The 25,861-nt window shown below is 43.1% G+C and overlaps 1 protein-coding gene across 1 annotated transcript; it reads right to left on the bottom strand.

Moving 5' to 3' along the window:
- Window positions 1-2,337: 2,337 nt before the first annotated feature.
- Window positions 2,338-24,782, bottom strand: igf1 (insulin-like growth factor 1). The gene is given in 5 exon segments (XM_080754749.1): window positions 2,338-6,230; window positions 8,044-8,225; window positions 22,719-22,878; window positions 24,520-24,600; window positions 24,602-24,782. Coding segments are annotated over 5 exon segments (504 nt in total). The 5' UTR covers window positions 24,623-24,782; the 3' UTR covers window positions 2,338-6,170.
- Between the last annotated feature and the right edge of the window lie 1,079 nt (window positions 24,783-25,861).

Genomic DNA, 25,861 nt, shown 5'->3' with positions numbered 1-25,861 from the left:
CACACACACACACACACACACACACACACACACACACACACACACACTAACACACACACACACACACACACACACACACACACACACACACACACACACACACACACACACACACACACACACACTATGTACAGTACACACTGTACCTAATATATTGGGTGACTTCTTTCCATTTGGCCTGACTGACCTCAGGATGTGAAATATACGCTAAGGTTAGACACAGTAGTGTCAATCAATAATGCTGAGCTCACAATACATGAATAAAATTCATCCTCTTGATTTTTCAGAACAGGTCATCAAAACCCAGTGTCCTTTAGAGAAACGAAAGGAGAGATGGAGCCTGATGGAGCCCCACAGCCACGTTTTCCTCCAAAACAACCAAGAGGATAAGTAGCAGAATTGGTTTTTGCCATAAAATAAACCACAAGGTCACTCAAAAGACAATTGTGTACATAAGTTTCCGAGCTGCGGAGTGTGGAGAGATTGTGTTTCAGGGCTGGGTCCAAAATCTGTGTCCTCAGATGCACTCAATCCTTGAGTGCAAAGAGATCAATAAGAAGGTATTGTGTTCCCCGTGGAGCCTTCCTACCTCTTCAGGATATTCCAACATCTCAATTTGATGTGTCACCAATCCCAAATTAGCGACCACAGCTCCTCCTCAGCAGACCCACAGAAGAGGCTGATTTTTTAACACATACTGAGGTTTGCATTTTTTGTAATAACTGTAATTTGATGATACATCTGTATTTCCATTGATAATTGGCTTATTTGTCATGGCTTGGTTGTCCACCACCATTGCCCGATCACCTCTGGCTCAACAATCTTTTATAATGTATTGCAGTGCACACTAGATTATGCATGGATGGTTTCTTTTGGTTTCACTTGAACTCAAACATCCTGCAAGCTTGCTCACTGCAATTGGGCCATTAGGGTGAAATAATTGATCGGGTATTAGTCATCACAAGGGATGAAATAACATCCATGAAAGCCAGACTAGGCCCTTGCCAGCCATCCTGAACCACATTTCAATCTGTAATGTCAGCTGAACACTGCCAGAGAGCCAATTGATCAGTGAGAACTTGATTGTTGATTCTTGATTGTTCTGCTATGTTCTCCATTTAAAAAGTGCTGACAGCTATTGAGTGCACAGTACTGTCAATGTGAGCATCCTCCTCCAAAGAGCTGAACATGCAGCTCTCCCTTCAGTGAACCCCACACCCCACACTGTTTAGCTTGGCAGAACGTGTCATCTTTTAGGAAGTATCGCATTGTCATTCATCGCGTGTTTGGTTTCATTCAGGGGAGCAGATCTGCAGTTTGAGTTATGGCCCAATAAATACCCAAACGGCCATCTATCCCTTATAGGATTTGCACATGCTTGCAGAGACAAACGTCTGCTTTGTAATCATCCACTATTTATGTGTCTCAGTCCACTGGGGTGTCTCATAAAGTCCCCATTCTGCAGAGTTTACCTTTATGATATTGCGTAAAGGGAAGAATACTCTTTACAAGATGATTGTGCTTCTCCGAGGACTTATATGAGCGCACGTGTGAACTGCATAAAATAAATGACCAGCCATTCTCATAATGTTGACAAGTGGTTTATTCAGCAGGAATGGTGAACAATCTGTCATAATTCTAAACATGTTCTACAGAAGGCAACGGAGCAGTGAACAATCTGTCATAATTCTAAACATGTTCTACAGAAGGCAACGGAGCACCATAAATAACAGCGCTTGAATCAAACAATTCCTTTGACAGTGAAAGTTTATGGAAATCATCGTACACTCGTGAAACGATGATTCGTTCCGCAACATTTTGCAGTTGTAGGTTTTTGTGCAATTTGAGATGGCCGATTGTTTGAGATGAGTGATGAACAAAACTGGAAGATTCAAAGTCAGGTCATTTTAAAGTTTGTTTGTGTTATTATTGTATTACTTCATTGCCTTTCCACTTGGTTCACTTTCATTTTGTTTTTGATACAAGCTTTTCTCCAGGGACTATAGAGACACACTTTGGCTGTAGCACTCCATCAAGTAATATGCTATATGATCTGTTCAAAAGTTTGGTTGAGACCATTCATACTAGATGGAAACACAACTGTGTGAGGCGTATTTGTTCAAATGATGCATCTTTGGTATCTACTATACATCTGTAGAGGGTCAAATATTGTCTACTGACCAGTATAAAGTTATTCTTTTTTATTATTTAATATGGTTAGGTCAACTGATGAGGGTTTTTTAAGAAAACAAACAACATGCACAATTCAATCTGAAGAATAATGGTGATCATAAGTAACACATAAAAAGCACTTTTAAAATGATCAGTGAAAACAAGTTTAAATTGACTGTTTTATTAAACAGTGCATGGTATTGAACGATATAAATTAAATGTCTGGCTTATTCATAAATGTTTCCAATTGTTCAGTACCTAGGCTTTCAGTGAGGTGCATGTAGTAGGCTACATACACGTCTCAGGATAGACAAAAGCATACCATAGACTTTTAACAATCTTAATACAATTGGAAGATCACAGTTCACAGCACTTTTCATCAAGTTCCCCCACACACCTCCCTCCCCCCCTTTTCTTTTCTTTTTTTTTTTTTTCTTTTTCTTTTTTGGCATAGGGATCTGTACTGAGTAACAATAATTTAAAAAACAGTAGAAAAAATAGCATTTTGCCTTCTTGGGAACAACATCTTTTGACTTTTCCATGCATTCACAGATTTCACACAGATACATTTGCTCGCTTACACTACGACCTTGTTGAAACAGCATACAAATAAAAACACCATTAAAATGGTGGCCACAAGGCTGTGCAAAAGGGAAGACCTCCAATGTAAGCCCTGCCTATCTGTCGGAATTTCTTCTTCTTTTTTTGCCAACTCTTGCAAGTAACAAACTACAAAATAGCACCATTATACAGTGGGATAGGAATTTTCTTAATACAGTTTTGTTATATGAAACCATCATGTACAATGATAGTAGTAGAATGTAATGTATAGGATAACATATAAGTGGGAGTACTGTTTTATTATTATACACAGCCAGGCAGAGGAGACAGTGCCACAGGTGAGCTGTCTTGGGACGTTATTGGGACAATTTGAATGTCACATGGATGCCTTGTGCAAACAGACGCTACTGTCAATCTCAACAAAAGGACTTCTCAGAACTGGCTTTTCATGGAGCTTGTGCGCGTGGCGTGTGCAAGTGTCAGTTTGTGTGCACTTGCCTGCATAATATGTGTTCCTGAACCTTGCTCACGTTGCACAACTCTTCATTTACACTGTCTGTGTTTGTGTGTACAGTTTGTGTATTATTTGCAAGTGAAGTATTTATTTAGCTTACTTGTATTGTGGGAGTATTTTAAGTGTGAGTGTTCATGTCCGTTTGGTCAAGATTAATGTGTGTGGTTTTGTTGTGTCCATTCAAGATGTTATATTATGGAAGAAGCAACATTTGTGGCTTCCTTAAAATACAAAATCAATATGAGATCTAAGATTAATCAATTATTAATCGCCACAGTTTTTACAGATTTGTGAAAGTATATTGAAAATATTCAGTTCTGCAAAAGAACAAGAATACTGAATTCTAGTCTAGCTCAGCTCAGGATTATTTATGGGGATTATTGGATACACTTTTGGTTTGACTTGAAATTAACAGCCAAGGATTTTAAGTCTCAACCTGAATGTTGATCCCTGGCGACTGGCAAGAAACACCATTTACCTGCCAGATAAGTCTTTTTCACTGTAGCTCTGGGGGTCTTTGATATTTTTGTTTCTTGACGTTGTCTTTCCCCCATTTTCCTTAACTGTACATTTCACCTTCCCTGCAACTCCTCTTTTCGTGCCTCATCTCATTTTTATCTATTTAGATTGTCTGCAAGGTCCCTGAGCAGAATATGACAACTGCTCGGTTGCATGTTCTCCATGACATGTGCAACAACATGGGAGGGATTTATGTAAATCCAGATTTATATAATGTCATACGACAGATCATAAATGACCCACACCTTTCAGACTGGACTCAAACATTGTCTTTGTGACTTTGACTTGGATACATTTGTGGGGCGGCATAGCTCAGGGGTAGAGAAACCGTTATTAGAGCACGAAGGGTTCCCAAAGGATTCCCAGTTCGAATCCGGGCTCCCCCTGAGTTAATGTCGAAGGGTCCTTGGGCAAGACTCTGAACCCCACATTGCTTCCTGTGAGCTGGTTGGTGCCTTGCATGGTTTCCTCCGCCACCGGTGTATGAATGTGTGCGTGAATGGGTGAATGTAATGCACAATCTCTGTAAAGCGCTTTGGATAAAAAGCGCTATATAAATGCACCATTTACCATTTACAGCCACAGTGAAACCAGGACTTGGATGCAAGGTGATTCAACTACAACATCTGTCTGTGATTACATTCCATTGATGAACTGTTTGGGATGCATATAGAATATCTATGTCAGTTAAAGCAGAATGTTTTTTTTTTTAACAAGTTCAATAATGCATAATGTATAACACCAATGCAATGCTTTTTTTGGAGGTGGGGGTCACATCGGCAAAAGAAACGCAAAGCTAATCATTTTGAATTAAAACAGCAATTGTTATATGTGAGTTGATGATAAATGTATCCTGTCTCACAAAAGACGTGTAACCATCCAAAGTACGGCCAGACCAAGATTTACCTCCTCAAAGTTCATGGGAGAGGGTGGACTCGCAGGTTGTCTGTCTCCCATACATAGCCGACTGCTTTCTGATTGGCCGAATGCCAGACGCGTCCCAACCCTCCGGGAGCCAGGGGATGTGGTGGTATAATAAGCTCCCCTCAGCAGCTAAACTAGTCTGTTTACATTGCATTGACAACAAAAGAATAAAATACATTTTAAATTGTCCCAATATGGCAGTGTTTCCCAACCCAGGCAACCCTTGGTGTGGCGTTAAAGATCACTGGGAGGCGTGTAGGACAGGGGTCTTCAACGTTTTCAGGCCAAGGACGCCTTAGTTGAGAGAGAGATGAAGCAGGGACCCCCACAACCTGTACATAGATTCCATATAGTGTCATTGTTTGACAGCACAATCATCAGTGTATTTTGGATTCATGTCAATTTGTGTTTTCAGATATTTAACCACTTGAACCGTCAATACTTAATAAACTTGACCTTTCACTCTGTACTTAGTCTGCTCCTTTTCCACTCTACTCCAAAGCTCTTTGCCGAAAATAGCCTATCTACAAGCTCACAAAGCCTCGCAGCGCAAGGCGTTGTGAGCTTGTAGATCTGCTATTTTTGGCTAAAGTTCTCAGAATATGGACACTAGGGTTCAAGTGGTTAATATAAAAAAGGAGAAAAAAAGTTTCTATCACACAAAGATTTGAAGGACCCCCTGTAGTAACTCTGAAGACCCCCTAGGGGTCCCGGACCCCCTGTTGAAGACCCCTGGTGTAGGAGGTAGTCCAACATATTAAACATGTTGCACAAAATCACTTGTTCTCATCCACTGTCTGCCTGTACTGTATGTTCTCAATGTGACACCAGTCTCCAACTTGTAACTTTAACACAGCTGACTTACACATTTAACATCATTATAAAGTACAGTAATAGCAATTTATTTGAATGTAACCACCTTCAACCTGCGTCCCTATTTTGGGCATGTCATTATTATATTGTTGAAAGTAGTCAACATTTGTTTCAAAATCTTTCAAAATGATGGGAAAATAGCGGAAATAGCAGATGTACAAGAATATAACTCTAAAGCATAGAATGCACCACAATGCTTTGTGAGCTTAATTGTAGATCACCTATTTTTGCTATTCACTGTATGGGAAATAAAATTAGTGGTTAACATGTCTGACAAACGCAAGCGTGTGTATGCGCTCACGCGTGGGGGGGACTCGGCTTTCGTCAGATGTAAGAAAGGGGGGGGGGGGGGGGGGCTCCAAGGAGAAAAGGTTGGGAACGACTGCAATATGGAATGGTGCAGTGTATAAAATAATCAGAATATCCCTCATCCAATCCCTCACACACCACTTGACTTGCAGGCTTCTATCATATTGTAGAGCTTATTGTACCATTGTTAGCATCCACATTGTGTTGTTTTACAGTGAACCGTTCCACAGGGACACCAGGTAAGGCCTCTCCTTCCCCTCTTCCCAGGCTGCTCCACATTTGTCCATTAGCTCGCTCTCTACATTCGGTAATTTCTCCCTCCTGTGCTCCCTCGACTTGAGTTCTTCTGATGCACCTCCTGAAATAAAAATGAAAATGAAAAGAGAGAAAGCATTTAGACGCAATACAGGTCAAGCAAGCGGTTTAACAGCGTTGGGTGTGAGATGCCCACAGACAGTAGATGAGTGACTTCATGAAATGGGTGAAACTAAACAGTATATGCCACGTCTTGGAGAAGATTCATACATTGATACCACTATTTAAAGTGGCACCGCAAATCCACAAATGAATGAATGGATGGGTGATGAGGAGGCCATTGCACCCAACAGATAGGTTGAATATGATATGCATGCTTTATGACTGGGGCCTTTGCATGCATCAATCTGTTCTAGTGAGACGCCGGAATGTCAGTGTATGATGTACTGTAGGAGAGTAGAGAGAATTTGCCCTGGAGAGAGAGTGCTGTCAGGTTGACCACAAAAACCACTTAGTTCCTTCTCTTGCTAATGGTTTTTCTTTTTTCGAGAGAAGGGCAAAAAGCATTGAGTTGAATCTTAAAAGGTTCACGGTGTCTGGATGGTTGTCAAATAGAGGATGAGACAAAGTCTGCCTTTAGACTTTAATGGTTTCTTTCTTTGGCATAGTGCTTTAAGATTTCAGAACTAGGGGCAAATTAGTTATTTTCTATCAAATTGTTCCCATACTGAGATAAAACCACATGCTGCTGCTGAAGCACGTCACATTGCATCAAAGAAATCATTTCCTTCACACAAAGTAGAGGACGCATTGACGAAAACTGATTATAGTGGGTTGCCATAGTTGGCAGAGTTCTACATTGATTTTTCTCTGGTCATGGAAACCCTTGTTTGCATGCTGTGATCCACATACACAGAAAATCCTAAGTGTTAATGTAACTCTGAAAGTGTAATTACAGGTCCATGTTTACAATTTCAGAGTTAAAGTAACACCCAGAATGTTGCTGTAAGAGTCCTCATCACCTTGAAAAGACATACCTTGCAAGATGAATGACTATGTCCAGATAAAGGTCTCTGTGGGGGGTGGAAAGGGATCCACTTATTATATGGATTGATTTATGTTGCTACAGTATGCAGTAAGGTATCAATGTCTGTGTCACTAATCAAGCTTTCTATTGATCTTTTTGCCCTTAACATTCCGGGGATAATATGTATATGCATGCTTTAGGTTTTCTTCAAAATGCCCTCAAACACCAAATACAAAACCAAAATTAAGTCTATCGTCATTGTCGGGCAGAAACCTCGCATCTCCAAGTTTCAAATTTGTACATTATTTCATAAAGTAAAGCTCGGCTTCATCATACAAGACTGTCGAACAAAACTAGTGAAAATAGCAGATCTACAAGCAGGGCCGGACTGGGACATAAATTCGGCCCTGGCATCTTGGCCCAGACCGGCCCACCACAACCAGCACGAACCGAACATAGAAGATCTACAAGCCCGCAACGTGTCGAGGCAGTGGGACTCCTGGTCCACAGTAGCCTATGATTGGGCTACTAGGCCAGTATTACAATGATAGACAAGCCAGTGTCCCGCGATGCGAGGCGTTGTGTACTTGTAGATCAGCTATTTTCACTATTTTAAATCCTTTTTAAAAATGATAAATACAAAACGAATGGTTTTGGACATACAAGGTTTCCACCAGACAACAACGCTATACTTCTTTGGTCTGTTCCCCCCCCCCCCCCCCCCCCCCCCCCCCCACCCCCCCCTTCTGTTTGCCTGATGATTAATCTCTTTTAAAGTCAAAGTGTATCTGTTCGGTGCTGTGCTCACCTTCTTGTTTTTTGTCTTGTCTGGCTGCTGTGCTGTCCTACGCTCTGTGCTCTTGTCCACTCTGTGCCCTGCGGTACTAACCTTAGGTGTTCTTGGTATGTCTGTGTGGCGTTGCGCGCGCACAGAGCGCGCTGCCTTGCTAGTCTTGGCAGGTGCACAGTACATCTCCAGTCGCCGCAGCTCACAGCTCTGGAAGCAGCACTCGTCCACAATGCCACGGTTATGTGATCGCCGTGCGTTGGGGCCATAGCCTGTAGGTTTACCTGGGCCGAGAGAAAAGTGGGGTGGAATTAATGTTATGGTTCAGTCAGATAACTCACGATAAGGATTGAAACAATGTTTATTATTATTATAAATGAGTAATACAAGTGTGTATATGTCACATTTATTTTGGCGTCAGGCTCTGCTTCTCCCTGCTTAGCGCATCACAGAAGAACATTAATAACCATTAGGAGCAGGGAGATATAAATATATAAACACCGCCCATGGGGAACAGAATTAGCAGCAGAGCCTACTGGTGGTGCTGGGGAGGCGGTGGGGGCAAGCAAGCCAGCAGCCAATCAGCAAGGCAGGAGGAAGAGACAACTGAGCAGGCTTTAAGTAGGTTGGCAATGATCAGCTGACTGCCACATCACCTGTGAATTAAGACTGGCGTAGTAGCGTTGTAACAGAAACTGAATGCAACCGCATTGACCCCCTCAAGATTATGCTAACTGAACCCATTCCGCGGGCTTCATCCATTTATTGCAAACTTGAACCAATTAAGAGAACAGAGTGCCGCGCTGCAAGCTTGTAGATCTGCTATTTTTTTTAAATGGTGAACATTTTTGCAAGTCTTTGAATATTTTGATTCTATAAATGTCTTCTAAATCCTTCTTCTAAGTGGTTCTCAAACCTTTTCATGTCAAGGACCCCCAAAATTGTATTTGTATTTCTCAAAACATGTTGTTCCAGGGACCCCCCAGAAGCAAATATTTGAGTTACAAATGTTTGCTTTTAAAAAGATATATTCAAAGATTTGCAAAAGAATCGCGGTTTAAAAGAAATAGCAGATCAACAAGCTTGCAGCACGGCACTCGGTTTCGTGCTGTGAGCTTGTATATCTGCTATTTTTGAATAGTTAAAGCATAAAAGAATGGTTAAAGTGGTTCCAGGAAGACCTGAGGCCAATTCTGCAAATGTCTTCTAAAAACAGTTTTCTGAAAAAAAGTAATGTTTCTATATCAGCGGTGCTCAAACGTTTTAATGTCAAGGACCCTCAGAATTATATGTACTTGCCCGCGGACCCCCATCTAAAAATACTTTATTCCAGGGACCCCGAGAAAGAAAGATTTGAGTTACAAATGTTTGCTTTAAAAATATATATATATATTCAAAGATTTGCACACATGTTCATGATTTTAGAAAAATATCAGATCTACAAGCTCATAGCACGGCACTCTGTGCCCCAGCCGGGGCCTTATATGTAGGCGTGGAATGAATCAAAACTCTGTAACAAATGGTGGCCAGCATCCAGACCACAGGGCCTGTAATAGTGGAGTGCTAACGGCCAGGTCATGGGCCTGATTACGCTGATATATGGACAGCCTTAATGACATGGATTTCTTCAGTGTAAAATTTACAGTGTATCACATTGCACAGCATGGACCCTTTTTGGCAGTCAGTCTCCTGTAAAAAAGGGGGTCGCAGTCACCCCAAAGTAGCGAATATCACGTTCTGCCGTTTTCGCCTGGGTATCTCTTACCCCGAGGCCAAACCACAGGCCCTGTGGGCCTAATCAACCTGCAGAGAGAGCAGGCAGGCCTTCAGGCCACACCTCCAGTGGCTACACTCCACTCTTCATTCACATTTTCATTTGGCGAAAGAACCCCGAGAGCTCTTATGGCTCACACCGAGCCAACTTGGATGCCGAAGATGGAGGCATGATGCGGCTTTCTCATGCCAGGAAACAGAAGTGAAGAGAGGTAAACAGAGGTTTAAAGGTCGACAGAGGAATATTTTATAGAGAGAGGACTACAGTGGAAAATCGATTGCAGTGATAATAGTTACTGGACCGGTGAAGAAGTTGATGCCCAGCCATTCTGCTTGGGCATGACATCGAGCTTCGAGTCGCAATGACACCAATGGGCAGCTCCTTCCACATCCACCCCAACTTATTTTTTTAAATAAATGAAAAATAAAAACACCTTCTTTCAGTGGCCTTTATAAAAAACTCCTTCTCTCCATTTACAATTCCCTTCTCACCTTGGGCAATATAGCCCTGATGGGCTTTTCCCTGTTACCAAATGAAATAATAATAATTTAATATGGCATTTACAAGGAGGAAATGCCTTTCCCCCTCAGAGTTAATAGCTCTTGGCTCGGAAGGCTGCCGGTGCTGACAAAGTGCATTAACTTCTGCGCTCTTTCTGCCTTGTCCTGACAATGTTGTTTTGGAAGGAGAAGCCGCTTTCATTCAGAAACAGAAGCATCTTTCTCCTTGGAGCTCCCGACACCCAAGATACAGTAGAGGTTGATGGAGTCATGAATGAGAATACCAAACAAACAAAAAAAAAAGCCCTGCACATGACGGGGAAACGCATGGTGTGGTGTGCATGCAATTGGTGGGAATTTATAAAGTGCTCATGCTTCTGAGAAATGACAAGTTTAATGAAAACTAAATATTTGCAGACGAGTAAAACAAAAACAAAAAAGGTGGTGTCATTTCTCACAGTTTAAAATCTTCTTTGGATTCATGCATTTTTTGTGTGTATTTGAATTACAAATTGGAGGCAAAGCACGTTTTGGAATATATTTGCGCACGTATTTTAAAGTTAATGCACCGCCCTGTTTTGTCTGGGATATAGGGTGTGCCAAATGTAGTTCTAAGAGCGGCCATTTCTTGGGTCAACACAGCCTTACACAGGTGTTCTGATTGGAGTAAAGCATTAGTTCTATGCAATCAAACAATTGAAACACCCACCCAAGGACTACAATTGCGTCACCGTTGGCACACACTATTGCAACGTACGTTCCTTTCCAATCATAGTTTAGCCATCTGAAGAAACATGGTGGTTCTCAATGTGGGGTTCAGGACCATCAGGGTCCTTTGAGGGGATTCCAGGGTATCCCCAGCTGAATGATTGATGGTTAGAAAAAAACCAAACCATTTTGTACACTCTTGAGTGTGTACAAATGAAACTTGGTTCCATAAATTAACAGGATCCTATAGTGAAGATTGGGGTCCCAGCGATACGAATAATTTCAAATGGGGGACCGAGGCCTAATAATACAAATCAAACTGGGGTTCCTTGAAATTAAAAAGGTTGAGAATCACTGCACTAGCTCTCCTCTGTCACATTGTGAGAGTATCTGTCCTATCCGTCGACTGTCACCCAATGTCTCCCAAGACAAGATTTGCTACAGAGCCCCTGTGACTAGGATTATATACAGTAATAGCCATAGCAAGGCATGAGTGCTGTGTAGCACTTTGGCCTGTTTTCCAGTTCCACAAAATAAAGCCTTACAAATTAACATCCGCTATTATTCTCAAAATAGCTCGCAACCCCGCTGCACTAACAGCTGGACAGGAGAGAGAAATCAGCTGGCACGGGTTGTGGCATGTAGAATAATCAGTTAGGGCAGGTTGGGGAAAACATGCAAATAATAATCAGTTGGAAATGGGGTTTGGAGGGTTTAAATGCATTATTTCCAGTGATACTGTAGCAGCATTAATCCCTCATAAACAAAAGAGGGTTTTTTCTGACTGTTGTAAAACAAATCTATCCCTGCCAGATGCACGAGTCTAAGCTATCCAAGCCAAGCTATGACAAGGTAGGAGGGAACCATGAGGAAACGACCATTGTTTAAGCTTTGTTCTTTCAGGTCATTATAGCAGGCATAATCAGTTATCATTATAACACACTGTCAGTGAATGCAGTGGTTTGGAATGGTCTACCCATAGGAAATTAAACTAAGTCAAAGCTCATTCTCACGCCTGCTAACAGGTTACCATGTGGCACCTGTTTGATGCGCGGGTCGCCCATGCATCAGACAACACAGGATGGTCCCACCGGCCACCGTAAGATTATCGGATTTTGCTCTCCAATACTACTGCTATGCTTACCGACAGCGCCTTTACAGACCAGCATATGACTACCATGGGGGATAGGATTCCAAGCAACACTATCTTCTGTCACTATCACTATTACTGTCTCGTTCACCACAATCGTCAAAAGACTGTACGTCGCTTGGGAAAAGACTTTGTAGAACCGTCCATAGACCCAGAGGAGATAAACATTAACTGCAAGTGTTTTTCTCCGGTTGTCCCTGTTGTATTTAGACACAGATACAGTTCAAATTCAGTTGATTAATTACAAATGAGACAGTGGAAAGCACTTGAATCATTAAGAAGGGGTTAGTGTCCCATCTGTTTCCTTTTGAATACTTTGAACTCTGCAACACCAGCCATCCTCGTCATAAAACAAACATGCAGTCTGCCCTTTTTTGTTTTTAGTAACTACTCCATTTGATGCGGCTATGCGGTCAAGCAGAGGTCACCGCTATGTAGAAAAACTGAGGTTTCTTCCTCTGACAGACACAACCCACATAGCGTTCATTCCTCTGAGGAACACTATAGACAAGTGATGTCTGGATTCCCCCATTCCAAAGTGGCACAGCAAGGACCGGAGTTTCAGCGCTTGGTCGTGGTCAATAAAGAACAGTGAATTCTTGGAGCCAGTGCATACTCTGCCTGCAAAGTGTCAGGCAGTTTATGGCTGGACTGGGACTCCGAAAGCTGCTATAGAACTGGAAACTAACTCTTTATCACTGGTACCACAAAAGGGTTTATGGCAAAGCTCAGTTTCCCCTCACATTTTCAGCTGAGGTCCATCTTCTTTTGTGACATAATTAAAATCCAGTATGAAAGTGTATTCAGGGTTTTTATGAGACAGTCCAAACCCCAGAAGGGAGAATATGCCAGACAGGCCCAGCAGATCAACTGTAAATCAAAAAACAAGCACTTGGCAAACTTTTGAACAAAATGCAAGCCGACATTATATCCTTATTTTCGCTTTGCACTTTGTGCATTAAAACGAATGGATTGAGGCCCGTGAACGGACGGACAGTTCCAAAGTTTAAAGTGCTGTTTGGTCGGCGAGTGTCCTCAAATCCCTCGTGTCTTTGACTTCGACTAATGTACAGATCAAAATCTGGGCGACGCCTGTGTGTCCTTTTCATGAGACGCCTCTTTGTTCCTCGGAGTGGTAATTCAGAGGAGGGTCAGAGTTTTACAGTACGTGCGGGCCTCAATGGGAAAACAACACCTTTTTCGGAGTGATGGGGAGGACACAGGAGGGCTTTCTTCAGAGCTCGGTTGCCTTCCGCTGCGTGTGTTCACACAGCGGAAGGTTGTGTGAACACACACAAGGAGTTCACACTAGTTCACACTAGGGAGGAGAAGGAGGAGGGGAGCACTGATCATCCTGTAATCCACATAATCCCCTGCAGCACTGGGACAAGCCCTAGCTGTGTGTGTGTGTGTGTGTGTGTGTGTGTGTGTGTGTGTGTGTGTGTGTGTGTGTGTGTGTGTGTGTGTGTGTGCGCGCGCGCGCGCGTTCGTGCGTGCGTGCGTGCGTGCGTGCGTGTGCGCGCGCACACTTGCCCATGCTTGTGTGTTCCATGCGTGTGATATGCTTTGTTTATACCTACTACAATGCTCCAGTCACAGCTGCTTTCAATAAAATTCACAGAGACAAGCAGTGTTGAGGGGAAAGTCTCATCAATGACCTGCAATTTCTACTCTCCTCCTCTCTTCCTATGTTGTTCCTCAGGGATGGCAACCAAAACCAAATTATGCTCACCCTAACTGAGCATAATTCTCACTGAACACCATTTGGGCTCTATTTTGACTGTCTCAAGTACCAGCTCTTAACTTAAAGGCCTGTCCATACTTTTCGTCAGAAAGGTCCGGTTCAACTACAAAATGACGTCACTTGCATCTTCTGAAAAGCATTACCCCGAATTAGAGTTCGGAAAGCTGCATGTCGGGAAGTCGGAACTCTCCGACCAAAGGTTTGGTGGTCGGAGACAGTATGGACAGGCCTTTAAGTTATGGCATAAGAGCTGGTACTTAAGACAATCAAAATACAGACCTTTGAGTCATCCAAAACTGACAGTGCTCAAATTCAATCTCTCTGCCTTTAAATTTAAACACCACCACAACTGACAATGCATGGTGGTACCATAAGGTACCATAAACAAAGACATACTGTATACTGTATTATGATCCTTTTAACTGAAACGTAAGTAAGGCAAGGCTATCGCCTATATCCAGAGATGGGCGAAAATACAAAAAAAAGTATTTGATACAAATGTAAAATACTATGTGCAATACTTACCAGGATAAGATACTAGGTACTATCCTGGTGACAGTATCCCGGTCAGTGTTTGACCAAGTATTTTCCATTTATTTTTGCAAACACATTTCTGCATGCGGAAAGGTATTCATCTCCGATATAACAGGACATCTCTGACAAGCACATTAATTGATGGTGGCTAATGGTTTCAAGTCCTCTTGGTCTGGACTATGCCCTTCATTACACAACATCGAATGAGACAACTAAAGAGGCAATTGGCTTAGGATCAATCAGTATTTCAGCTATTGGTGCATCAATCACTGGGCTCAGCACTCAAATTTAACCTCGAGACCAACTATCTGAACTTTCTTCTGAAGGAACTAAATGTGACTTAGAATAGTACATTACTGAAGTTAGACATCTGCCAGGAGACACCCTGCTCAAAGGCCTTATTCAGGGAATGTCTACCTCCATATCCCATGCAGATCACACTCCAATCCTGTCTGCTAAAGCATTACAAAGACAACTGAGGATTTCTAGTTCAGCCTAATAATGGGAAAAACCGACCATGGTAGAGGATTGATCGATTCTTTCTTTCTTTCTTTCATGAAGCCACAGATTGTTTCATTATCTTCAAAAGAGAAATAAAAAATATAAAGAATTTCCACCGACTAGTATTTCACATTCCTGTCAGGGTAATGAAATCTAAAGTCATGAAATGCAAGCGCAGCTACTTTAGCGGTGACATGCATCAGGTGGATTGGCAACTCGCGCTCACCACAGTGGGCCCCGGTGTCACTGCAAACCCCTCCCAGGACACATCATCAGTCAGAGGCCTGCCAAGTGCAATATCATGACCAGACCGGAGGGGAAGAGTTCAGGGCAGGAGCAATGCTCCATTGGCCCCAGCTGTCACACTACTGGGTGCTACGGATGACACAACCGAAATGGATTCTCCAGATATTTTGATTGGTATATATGTGGTTCAAATAGTTAGAGAGAAAAGGCACCCTGTTATACATAAAATGTATACAATTATTTTTTCAGAAAAAGGATGCACACACACACACACACACACACACACACACACACACACACACACACACACACACACACACACACACACACACACACACACACACACACACACACACACACACACACACACACACACACACACACAAATGTGGGAATGTGGCATTGATAGATGGACAGTTCACCGACTGCTCAGAAACCTCAAACAGATCAGAAGTGGTCTGATACGGATCAATCAGACCAGAGTTACGAGCTGCTCTGGCCTCTGTTCAGTTGTTTCTCGTGAGATGACAACTATATGGACAACAGCTCTGAGCAGCCTGCTGGGAGAAGCGTTCACAGCAAATGTAACAAAAAGCCACTATCGGTAGCTGACACATCATCAGCGTCTCTCACAACACCCTCGCACCTCATCAGAATCTTTGCACATGTTTAAGATTTCATCAGCATTAAAATATGTCTGCTTCTGTTCTGGTCCCCTAAAGTCAATGTGAAACAAGATGGAATAATGCAGCAAATGGTCCTGAAAACAAAACCATCAGCCTAAATCAATTGCTTTTGAGACTGCAACAGTAGATTCAGTATTACGTTAATGCAATCAATGACTGAAAAAGAGCATCATTGTGAATTCTTCGTTAATCTTAATGGTGCTATGTGTCTCCTATCCTACTAAAAATGTGTGACATCTCTACATTATGCGCCTGCGTGTCAGTGTGCGTAATGCGTATCTGTCCTTTCCGTGTGTCGAGAATTGCTGGACCGATCAACCTCAAACTCGCCACACGTATCGCCGAGGACGTGTGGTGTCCAGCGCCGAGTCCGTCAGATAGGTGCTTGACCAGAACCACTGAGCTGACCAATATGCCCATATATAGCCATATAATTGGCCTACTGTATATGTTACAGTACGTTTGGGTAACTCAGTACGTTCATTGTAAGAGCGCTTGTTTTGTCGTTCACCACACACCAATCACCACCAGATGGCGACGACAGCCATTCACTAGTGAAGGCGCTGATGTCACTCGTTTGCGACTCTCTTTATTTACTAGCCTAGCTCGGCAGTGTTTAGCCATTAGCTTACTATGAGCTAGGGAGCGCTCCATTGTAGTCACTTGGACAGGGCGTTTATCGTGGGCTTGCCCAGGCCTTGGCATAAATATAACGATTGCATTCACCACGCGCGGCCGGCGGAGCGCCGCGCGGCCCTGGCCCTGGCCCGCTCTTCGCGGCCACTCGCGCCTGCGGCGCTCGGGGGCGGAGAGCAGGACCAAGGTCCGCTGGCCTTCGCGCCGCTTGCAATGTCGTGGACAATCGAGCGGCTCCGCCTGGAGGACGTTGTTGTGGCGACCGCTTGTTCCGCCCCGTGCCGCACGACGGGTGCTCCGTTTCTCGACCGTACTGTTTCTCTATCAAACCGTGACATATATACATATAGATTTTAATAAGGATCCCCATTAGCTGGTGCCATAGCAAACAGCTAGTCTTCCTGGGGTGGGGAAGACAAAGCCAGATGTAGGTTAGCATGGTTAACGCTAAATCACTTAACACCGTACTTTGGTGACCTGATAAAAAGAAATTCAACACTAGAGGCTTAGGCCGCTACACGGCCCTCCCAATCCGACTGATATGACCATATACGGAGATCTCTGTATGTGCCCAGGACCTTCTAGCTGTGAGGCTACAGCGCTACCGTCTGCACCACTGTGCCCCATCAGCAGTATATGGAGTTAAATGATGGATTTTATATGTACATATAGCCCCCATCAAAAGCACTATGGAGTAAAATGCCCTATATGAAGTCTTATGGAGATCAACATACACTGATGTCAGACACAACATAAAACTCCTGCGGATAGAATGCAAACTTTTAAGGGCGAGAAAAGCAGATGAGAACAGGCAAGTGACACTGACGAAATAACCAAGCAGTGTGGGGGGTATACCATTATGGGCTGATTGATGACATCAGAAATCTCCACATAATATATGGGCATATCGGTCGGATTGGCGGTGCGATGCATAGTGGCCCAAACCTTTACACATATATATATATATATATATATGTCACGTTTTTTTTGCGTCTCAGAGAAATAGAGAAACGGAGCGCTTGCCGTGCCGCACAGGGCGGAACAAGCGGTCGCCACAACAACGTCCTCCAGGCGGAGCCACTCGATTGTCCACGACATTGCAAGCGGCGCGAAGGCCAGCGGACCAGGGCCGCGCGGCCGGCGGAGCGCCGCGCGAGTTACGAAGCCGTGGTGAATGCAATCGCTATATTTATGCCCAGGCCGTAAGGCCTGGGCAAGCCCACGATAAACGCCCTGTCCAAGTGACTACAATGGAGCTAATGGCTAAGCTAGGCTAGGCTAGGCTAGGCTAGGCTAGGCTAGTAAATAAAGAAAGAGAGTCGCAAACGAGTGACGTCAGCGCCTTCACTATTGAATGGCTGCGTCGCCATCTGGTGGTGATTAGTGTGTGGTGAACTACAAAACGAGCGCTCTTACCACAGTTTCCCTGAGTTACCCAGTTACCCTGTAACATATATATATATATATATATATATATATATATATATATATATATATATATATACTGTATGTATATATATTAGGAGGTTAGGAGTGCAATATATCTTACAGAATATTGAATACCGAACCGAAAGACCCTGTACCAAACCGAAACCCTGTACTGAACAAGACCGAACAATACTCCACTCCACATCCACATTCCCCTGGAACCCCCTCAAGGACCCCTAGGGGTCCACAGAGCCCACTTAGAGAACCACTACCCTAGAGGTTGGGTACCGTATTGTTCAAAGTTTAAACAAAAAATACGTAGTTATAAAAATACATTTATAAATCATAAACGCATTTCTGTTATTTTTTCTATCGAAAGAGTATCAAACCGTGACACCAAAATATCAAACCGAACCATACATTTTGCAATCCATTGCACCCATATATATATATATATATATATATATATTAGGGGTGCAACATATCGAACCGAATATCGAAAATCAAACCGAACCGAAAAATATCAAACCGAATGATCCTGTACCGAACAATACAATACAATACCACTCCACATCCACATTCCCCTGGAACCCCCTCAAGGACCCCTAGGGGTCCGCAGAACCCACTTAGAGAACAACTACCCTAGAGGTTGGGTACCGTATTGTTCAAAGTTAAAGAAAAAATACATAGTTATAAAAATAAATTTAAAAATCAAGGACATTTCTGTTTATTTTTTTGTATCGAAAAAATATCGAACCGTGACAACAAAATATCGAACCGAATCGAACCGTGAATTTTGTGTATCGTTGCACATATATATATATATATATATATATATATATAATATAATAATAAACATTATTATTATTATATTATCTACTATAAATTCACAAAACCCGTTTCTGCATGTCTACTTGCCTGTCCCAGGCATAACTTGGACTGTACGGCCAACTGACTTCACACTGATGACCCGTGGGTCTGCAGTGCAGAGAATTTCAAGGTCTACCTTAACTCTGACAGTGTACAAATGGAACCAAATGGACCCGCTAGGGTTCATTTGGTTCCATTTGTACACTGTCAGAGTTAAAGCCTTGTATGGGTCAATTTAGACCCCCCCCCCCCCCTCCCTGGAATCCACTTTGAAAACCACTGTCTTAACTTTTTAGCCGCCGTTGACGGTGAGGATTGTCATTGAAAGGGTTAATACCATGGCGCCGTTGACGGTGAGGACTGTGAATCTTACTGTATATACAGTAAAGATATTATTACTTACTTAATGTCGCTCCGGTCCCGCTCGCATCGGTAATGTCGGCGATTTGTTTACAACGCACGTTGGGCGTGCACGCGAAGTGAAGCTCCTCAATGTTAAGTCAATGGCGAGGCCCATAAAGAAACTTCATTTAAACAAAATAGCCATTTTGAGACATTTTGCAGCAGATCTAAATGTAAACAAGGCAAAAGGCAGGGCGCAGCCATCTTCATCTTCTTGTCGCACACTGTCATGTGACTAGATGACGTAATCGTTGCCGTCAAGTGATAATCCAAAAAAACAAAAACAACCCCCTTCCGGCCCTTCAAAATAATAGCGGCGGCCGACGGAGGAAACGACGTGGCGCCGAGGCACCAAGCAACCTTCAGATTAAGAGGCAGCAGATGTGTTAAGCATCATTCACCCCCAGCACGATAAAGATCTCTATGTATATAATGATAAAACGAAACAACATACAGTTAAAGTGTATAGAGGGTATCTGCATATTTCTAAAGTGACAATTTAAGGACTCTTTAATACCTCTGAAATGACAAATTAAACATTGCCCAAATTGTCAAAATATTAGAGCCAGAAATTGTGAAATTAGCCGATACATGCTCATAACTCCTCGCAACGCCTATGCAATCTGTTTTCACAATGGAACCATGTTATACAAAATGTAATGCCTCAACTCTTAGTGCTCGTCAGGGTGGGTGGATCCCCAGTTAAAATATGATTACCGGTAGTTTGGGGGTCGCGGCCTGAAAACATTGTGAACCACTGCACTAATAGGTACCGTATTTTCCGGACTATAAGGCGCACTTAAAAGCCTTTAATTTTCTCAAAAAACTACAGTGCGCCTTATAGTCCAGTGCGCCTTATATATGGATCATTCATTGACATTGACATTCCCTTTAGCACAGCTCCATCTGTTGGATGCATAACGCAACAGTAGCGTCTATTATGTGCGCCTTATAGTCAGGTGCGCCTTATATATGAAAACAGTTTGAAAATAGACCATTCATTGACAGTGCGCCTTATAGTCAGGTGCGCCTTACAGTCCAGAAAATACTGTAGTTATTTCTCCAATTCCAGTTAGCAAGTACACAAATGCCTACCACGTGTGGAAGATGATTGCTCACCCTGGGACAGAGGCATATTCATGACGGGGGGACATCAACCATGTTAAATGTGGGGGGACATCAACCATGCTAAATGTCCCCAAATGTGCATGGCTTCGTGCTGGAGAGAGGGAAGCTGCTACAGCAGGCTGTGTTTTTTCCTTTTTCTAAGATTTGTTTTGGGGCTTTTTGTATGCCTCTATTGATAGGACAGTAGAGTAGACTGACAGGAAATGGGGAGAGACATGCAGAAAAGGTCGTCGGGATCGGGATTCGAACCCGCGTCACGCTGTCAGGCATCAGAGCCCATGCGGCATGTGCACGGACTGGTAGGCCAGCGGGCGCCCCGGTTGGTGAGATTTTAACACATTTCACACCACATCTGCCAGCGGTGTAGGCTACTACTATAATACAAGGGCACGTCCAAGAAACATGGCTCCACACTGCAAGATCCTGAGTGAAAATTTACCATTTTGTAAATGTTAGATTTAAATGAACACTGAGGACTTTACAGTGCTGGGTCCTAGGCAGGGGTGTCGCACCAAATCCTGGGCCCTGGGACACAAGGATACACTGCGGGGCCCCCATGAAAGTTCTTCATAGGGGAGGGGGTTTAACCCATTTAGACTGGGAATGCATTATTACGCGTTATTTTGTTCTTTAACTACAGTGCCGCGCTGCAAGCTTTGTACATTTTTCAAAAATATTTCAAGTCCTTCTAAGGTTTTTAAAAAAACCTGTGTTTCTATGTCAGTGGTGCTCAAACCTTTTCATGTGAAGGACCCCCAAAATGATATGTATTTGGCCACGGACCCCCGTCTCAAAATATTTAGTTCCAGGGACCCCTAAAAGCAAAATTTGAGTTACAAATGTTCTCTTAAAAAATACACATATCAAAACTAGCAGATCTACAAGCTCGTAGCGCAGCACTCGGTGCCGCGCTGTGAGGTTGTATATCTGCTATTTTTCAATAGCCAAAGTATATATAAAATAATTAGGCCCCTCCACCTTGGGCCCTAGTAACTCGGTCCCACGTTTCCCCCCCCTTGTGAATGAGTAGTTATTCTCCACTCTGACAGAGAGAGAGAGAGAGAGAGAGAGATCAGGGTACATGTCTGAAGGAACAGTAACTGCTGGAGGAACATTGCACCTAACCTCAGTAGCTCCATATATCTGGGCTGGCTTCAGTAACCTTAATGGAAAATAGGAGATTTAAATCCTGGATTCTTAGTGTAGGGTTTTCTTTGGTTAGCTTTCGCTTTTCTAGTGGAAAAGAAATCACTTCAACATTGGCTCCCCCCCCCCCCCCCCTTTTAGAGATAGTCAGCCAAATTCCACTTAAAGCCCCATTCCCATGGGTAGAGCTGTGATTTGCCATGAGTAGGACAATATTCATATAGCTGCTTAACATCAATCTACACTTTCAGAACCTTTGACAAGATACACAGTCACGCTATTTGTACAAAACCTGGGCATCAAGCCATATTACTCTATTACAGTCTGCAATGAAGACAGATGTGTTAAGGGATATCAGCTCTTCTCTGATAAGAAAAGATGTAAAGTGAAGAAATCCTAGGAATGGAATGAAGGAGGGGAATTAGAAGAATGCTTATATGAAAGTCAAGACAAGTAGATATAAATCCCACCCAGAGGGAGTGAGCGGTGCCTTACAGCTCATCCGCACTGCCAGCGAGCGAGCGTTCCGACCGCGATGTCGAGCGAATAACTGTCCTCATATGGCACGTCAGCCACTGCGTTGTGACGTAGCCTGAACCAATCAAAAAAATAATAATAATAATAATCAAAAGTGTTTGTGGAGGGGGGGCGGGACATCGCCGTGAAACCTCACTCAAATAGAGACGCCTCATCTGCACTGCACGCGAGTGAGCGACGCGATGTCCTGCGAAATACTGTCCGCATATGGAGCGCCGGCCATTGCGTTGCGACGTAGCCTGAACCAGTCAAATAAATAAATAATAAAAAAAAGTGTTTGGGGGCGGGACATGGCCATTTATCTCTATGGACATCGCCGCGAAACCTCGCTCAAACAGAGACTCTGCGAGCGAAAACAGGAGGGGTGGACGACGTGGCTCGCGGTAGATCAGGACGTCCTCATTGAAACAAATGTATTCTAATGAGATTTCATCGCTCGCGTCGCATCGCATGCAGTGAGGATGAGCTGAGACTCTGCGAGCGAAAAAAGGAGGGGTGGACGACGTCGTGCGCCGCATCGCTGGCGTGGCGGGCAGTGCGGATGAGCTGTTAGGCTGCTCAACAGCGCCACCTGAAGGTAGTTCATCCAGTGTTATTGCAGCTGTTGAGGCCGTGCTCATAAGGACAGACATACACACTCTGTCAGTTACTGGCACGCTCAAAAAAAAGAAGACAAAAAAGAAAAGAAAAATCTGCTTTTTTATTTATGACTATGAGGTAGAGGTGCGCATTAGAGCTGTGGGGGGGACAGATACAGCTTTATGAATAAATAAAAAGGTGCACTTACTGAAATAAAAGCCTCTGTCTCCACACACGAACTGCAGCGTGTCCACTAGCTCCGCCCCGCACAGGGTCTCCGGCCCTGCCCCTGTTGCCGTCGGAGTGAGGGTTAGGACGCAGAGCAGTAGTGACAGGGTGTGGGTACAGGAGATACAGCACATCGCACACTGCGCACACACACACACACACACACACACAACACAGAACACAGCATAAAGACAGTATGAGGCAGTGCTTCTCAAACTTTTTCACGTCAAGGACCCCCAAATCGACACTTTATAGCCTGCGGACCCCCATTTGAAAAGATACGACAGGGACCCCCCATAAGAGAAGATTTTTACTGCTCTAGCAGTGATTATCAACCACCGAGGACCCCCAGTTTGACAGGCATTATAGGCTACGGAGTTCGGACCCCATTAATGGCATTTATATCCCTGACCGGTCCATTTGGCCCATTTCCCTCTGAGAGTCTGAGTATACCCATAGGTCCATTTGGTTCGGAACTATCATTTAGCTGGGGGCCCCGGCCCTGGAACTCTCTCAATGACCCCTGGGGGTCCCCAGACCCCACTTTGACAACCAATTGCATAATGGAACATTGCCTATTTTAATTGCCTTAATAGCTTCTTCGCTGGTGCTGCAACCGGTTGAACATCATCATCAGCGTCATCATTAGAGAAATTGAAACAAAAAAGCATTTTACAGGGAAGGTAGCCTACTAAATCTAGCCTATATTTATGCAGAACTATTTATTATAACCTGCTGCTCCCAAATGGTGCGCAAACGGAACATGCACTAACAAAACTAAAAACTACAAAAAGGTTGCCCACTTTTAATATTGTTGTCTCGTTAAAGCCTACTATAGTCGTAGACTAAGCTACTTTCTTCCCATATCAAATTATTTCTAATTCTGCATCATCAACTTCCTAAACTAATAAAAACAAACATGAGGCGATTTTAAGTTTGGCTGTCAACATCCGACGTCTTTTTTGTGCATGTAGGCTGTTTCTGCTGCTATTTTTTTTTTTTAAATAATCAATGCAAATGTGGCCCCCGCAAAAGCTAAAAAAAAGGGGGAAAAGAAAAAAAAAAGAAAAAAAACGATGCAAAAAGACGACTTATTTATGAGCCCAGGGCTCTTATGCCTATCCAAAAGTGAGATGGAAAACGGCTCCCGGGCCAAACCCAGCAGAGGAAGCTAAGTGGGCCAAATATACATAATAAAGAGAATAAACACAGGACATGATCCATCTACATCACAACCCCAACCACACGGTCCGTATGGCCAAAGCACCCCTGTTAGACTCCTTAAGCTCTGCCTAACACGAGGCATATGTTAGACTTTTAGCACCCAATGTGCACACTCAGCAGAAATACTTTCAAAGTTCAGAACTACAGTTGGGCATTATGATGAAAAAGGCACCGGGCAGCCGGAGCGTGTGCGACTGGGTGGAATCCCATTCTATCCAGGCAGGGAGAGAAAACCCATGCACGACACATGTTAAGGTTTTAATCAATTAAAGCAAACGGGGATATAGTCTCTAATTTATATATAATAAAGAAAATCACTGGGGCATGCATGCACATCCATGCATTGATGATAACTAATAAATGTGCATGACAGCTTAAAACAAATATTTACAATTGCACGTTTGATTTGCATGCAAACTGAATCACAGATAACCTGCACATTTGCTTTGCTTTTTTTTATTGCTCGTTTAGACTAGATAAGGATGCTCCATGCAAACACTGAGCAAGTGAATATCCAAAGGTGATAATCTATTGTCAAAGGAAATCAGGTAAGTTACCTTGAAGACATCACATAAATGCCACTGAAAGAAAGGAGCGCTAGACATCCCCACGGGTCTCCGCACGACAAAGCCCAGCAAAAATGAACTTGTTTGAAGTCATTAAAAAACAGAGAGAAAAGAGGATGAGATGCAGGCAATGTCACATCTCAATATTCCGACTTTGTTCCATTGCGCAGGCTCGTTTTGGAGAAGTGAGATTTAGCGAACAGGAGACGGATTTAGGGAGAAAATCCCTCACATTTATCTACATTACACAGACATTTTCAACAGGAAACAGCTGGGACGGAATTTGCCTCCTACTCGTCCTAAGTTATTCATTAAGGATTTTTGGGCACATATTCAAATAACGTCATTTCTCTTTTTCTAAGAAAGGGATTGAATTTTGATCTCTTTAAGACTTGGTTAGTAGTTCGAATCAAGATAGAACAAGCGGCACCGCGCCACCCGCGCGGCTCAAAGTAGACTTTAGGTGCTGAAAGCTCAGAGACGTGAAGGAAAAGAGACTCGGAATTATGATTATGACTGCTGTCCCTGACTGCGACTGCCTGTGCGTAATGTGGGTGCCTTGCAGTCAGCTCATATGAAAAGTGTGACTTCACATCATTTTAACCATTGTTTAGAAGTTAGCTCAAATGACCATCACAACTGCTTGCAAATTGACAAAATGTGACACAAATATTATAAAATTATATATATATATACATATATATACATATATATATATATATATATATATATATATATATATATATATATATATATATATATAAGCCGGCAGGGAATGCCATTTCTGACAGGGTGACTTGAAGATTTTTTCTTACATGCTCATGTTGAGCCGGACTGCTCAACCAAATGTTTTACTGAGCAGTGCAATTCTATTGCACTTGTTCAACACAAATGTGCCATTGCCATATAAAGTGAAGTTGTCGGCTGAGTCTTTGCACAATCCTTGGAAAACGGGGCAGACGGACTGCCGCCTTGTGCCAGGGCTTAAGGAGAGTTGAGGGTATCATCACTGATCCAATCATTAAACAGGAGATCAGTGCTGACCCAATCATAAAGCAGGACATCTGAGCATATCCAGCTTGCTTGGACAGAGCAAGTGCATCATAATCAAGGTTACATTCATCCAAAGGACTGTAGACAAAATAGACATGCAACAGCGTGTTAAAACAGGTTAAACACATGCAAAGAAATGACCCCATTGAGCACAGGAGATACACTACACTGACCATTTAGTGTAATTCAAGCTCCACAGAATACATGGACTGATTGCAAGAGACTTCTAAAACACTGAGACATCTTGAAATGGTGACATGCAGATTGTCAGAGTGCAAAA

The sequence above is a fragment of the Nannobrachium achirus genome (assembly GCF_963921795.1).
Source record: "Nannobrachium achirus genome assembly, chromosome: 23".
Lineage (NCBI taxonomy): Eukaryota > Metazoa > Chordata > Actinopteri > Myctophiformes > Myctophidae > Nannobrachium > Nannobrachium achirus.
The sequence above is the reverse complement of the archived record's forward strand: the minus strand, read 5'-3'. Positions and strand labels throughout refer to the sequence as shown.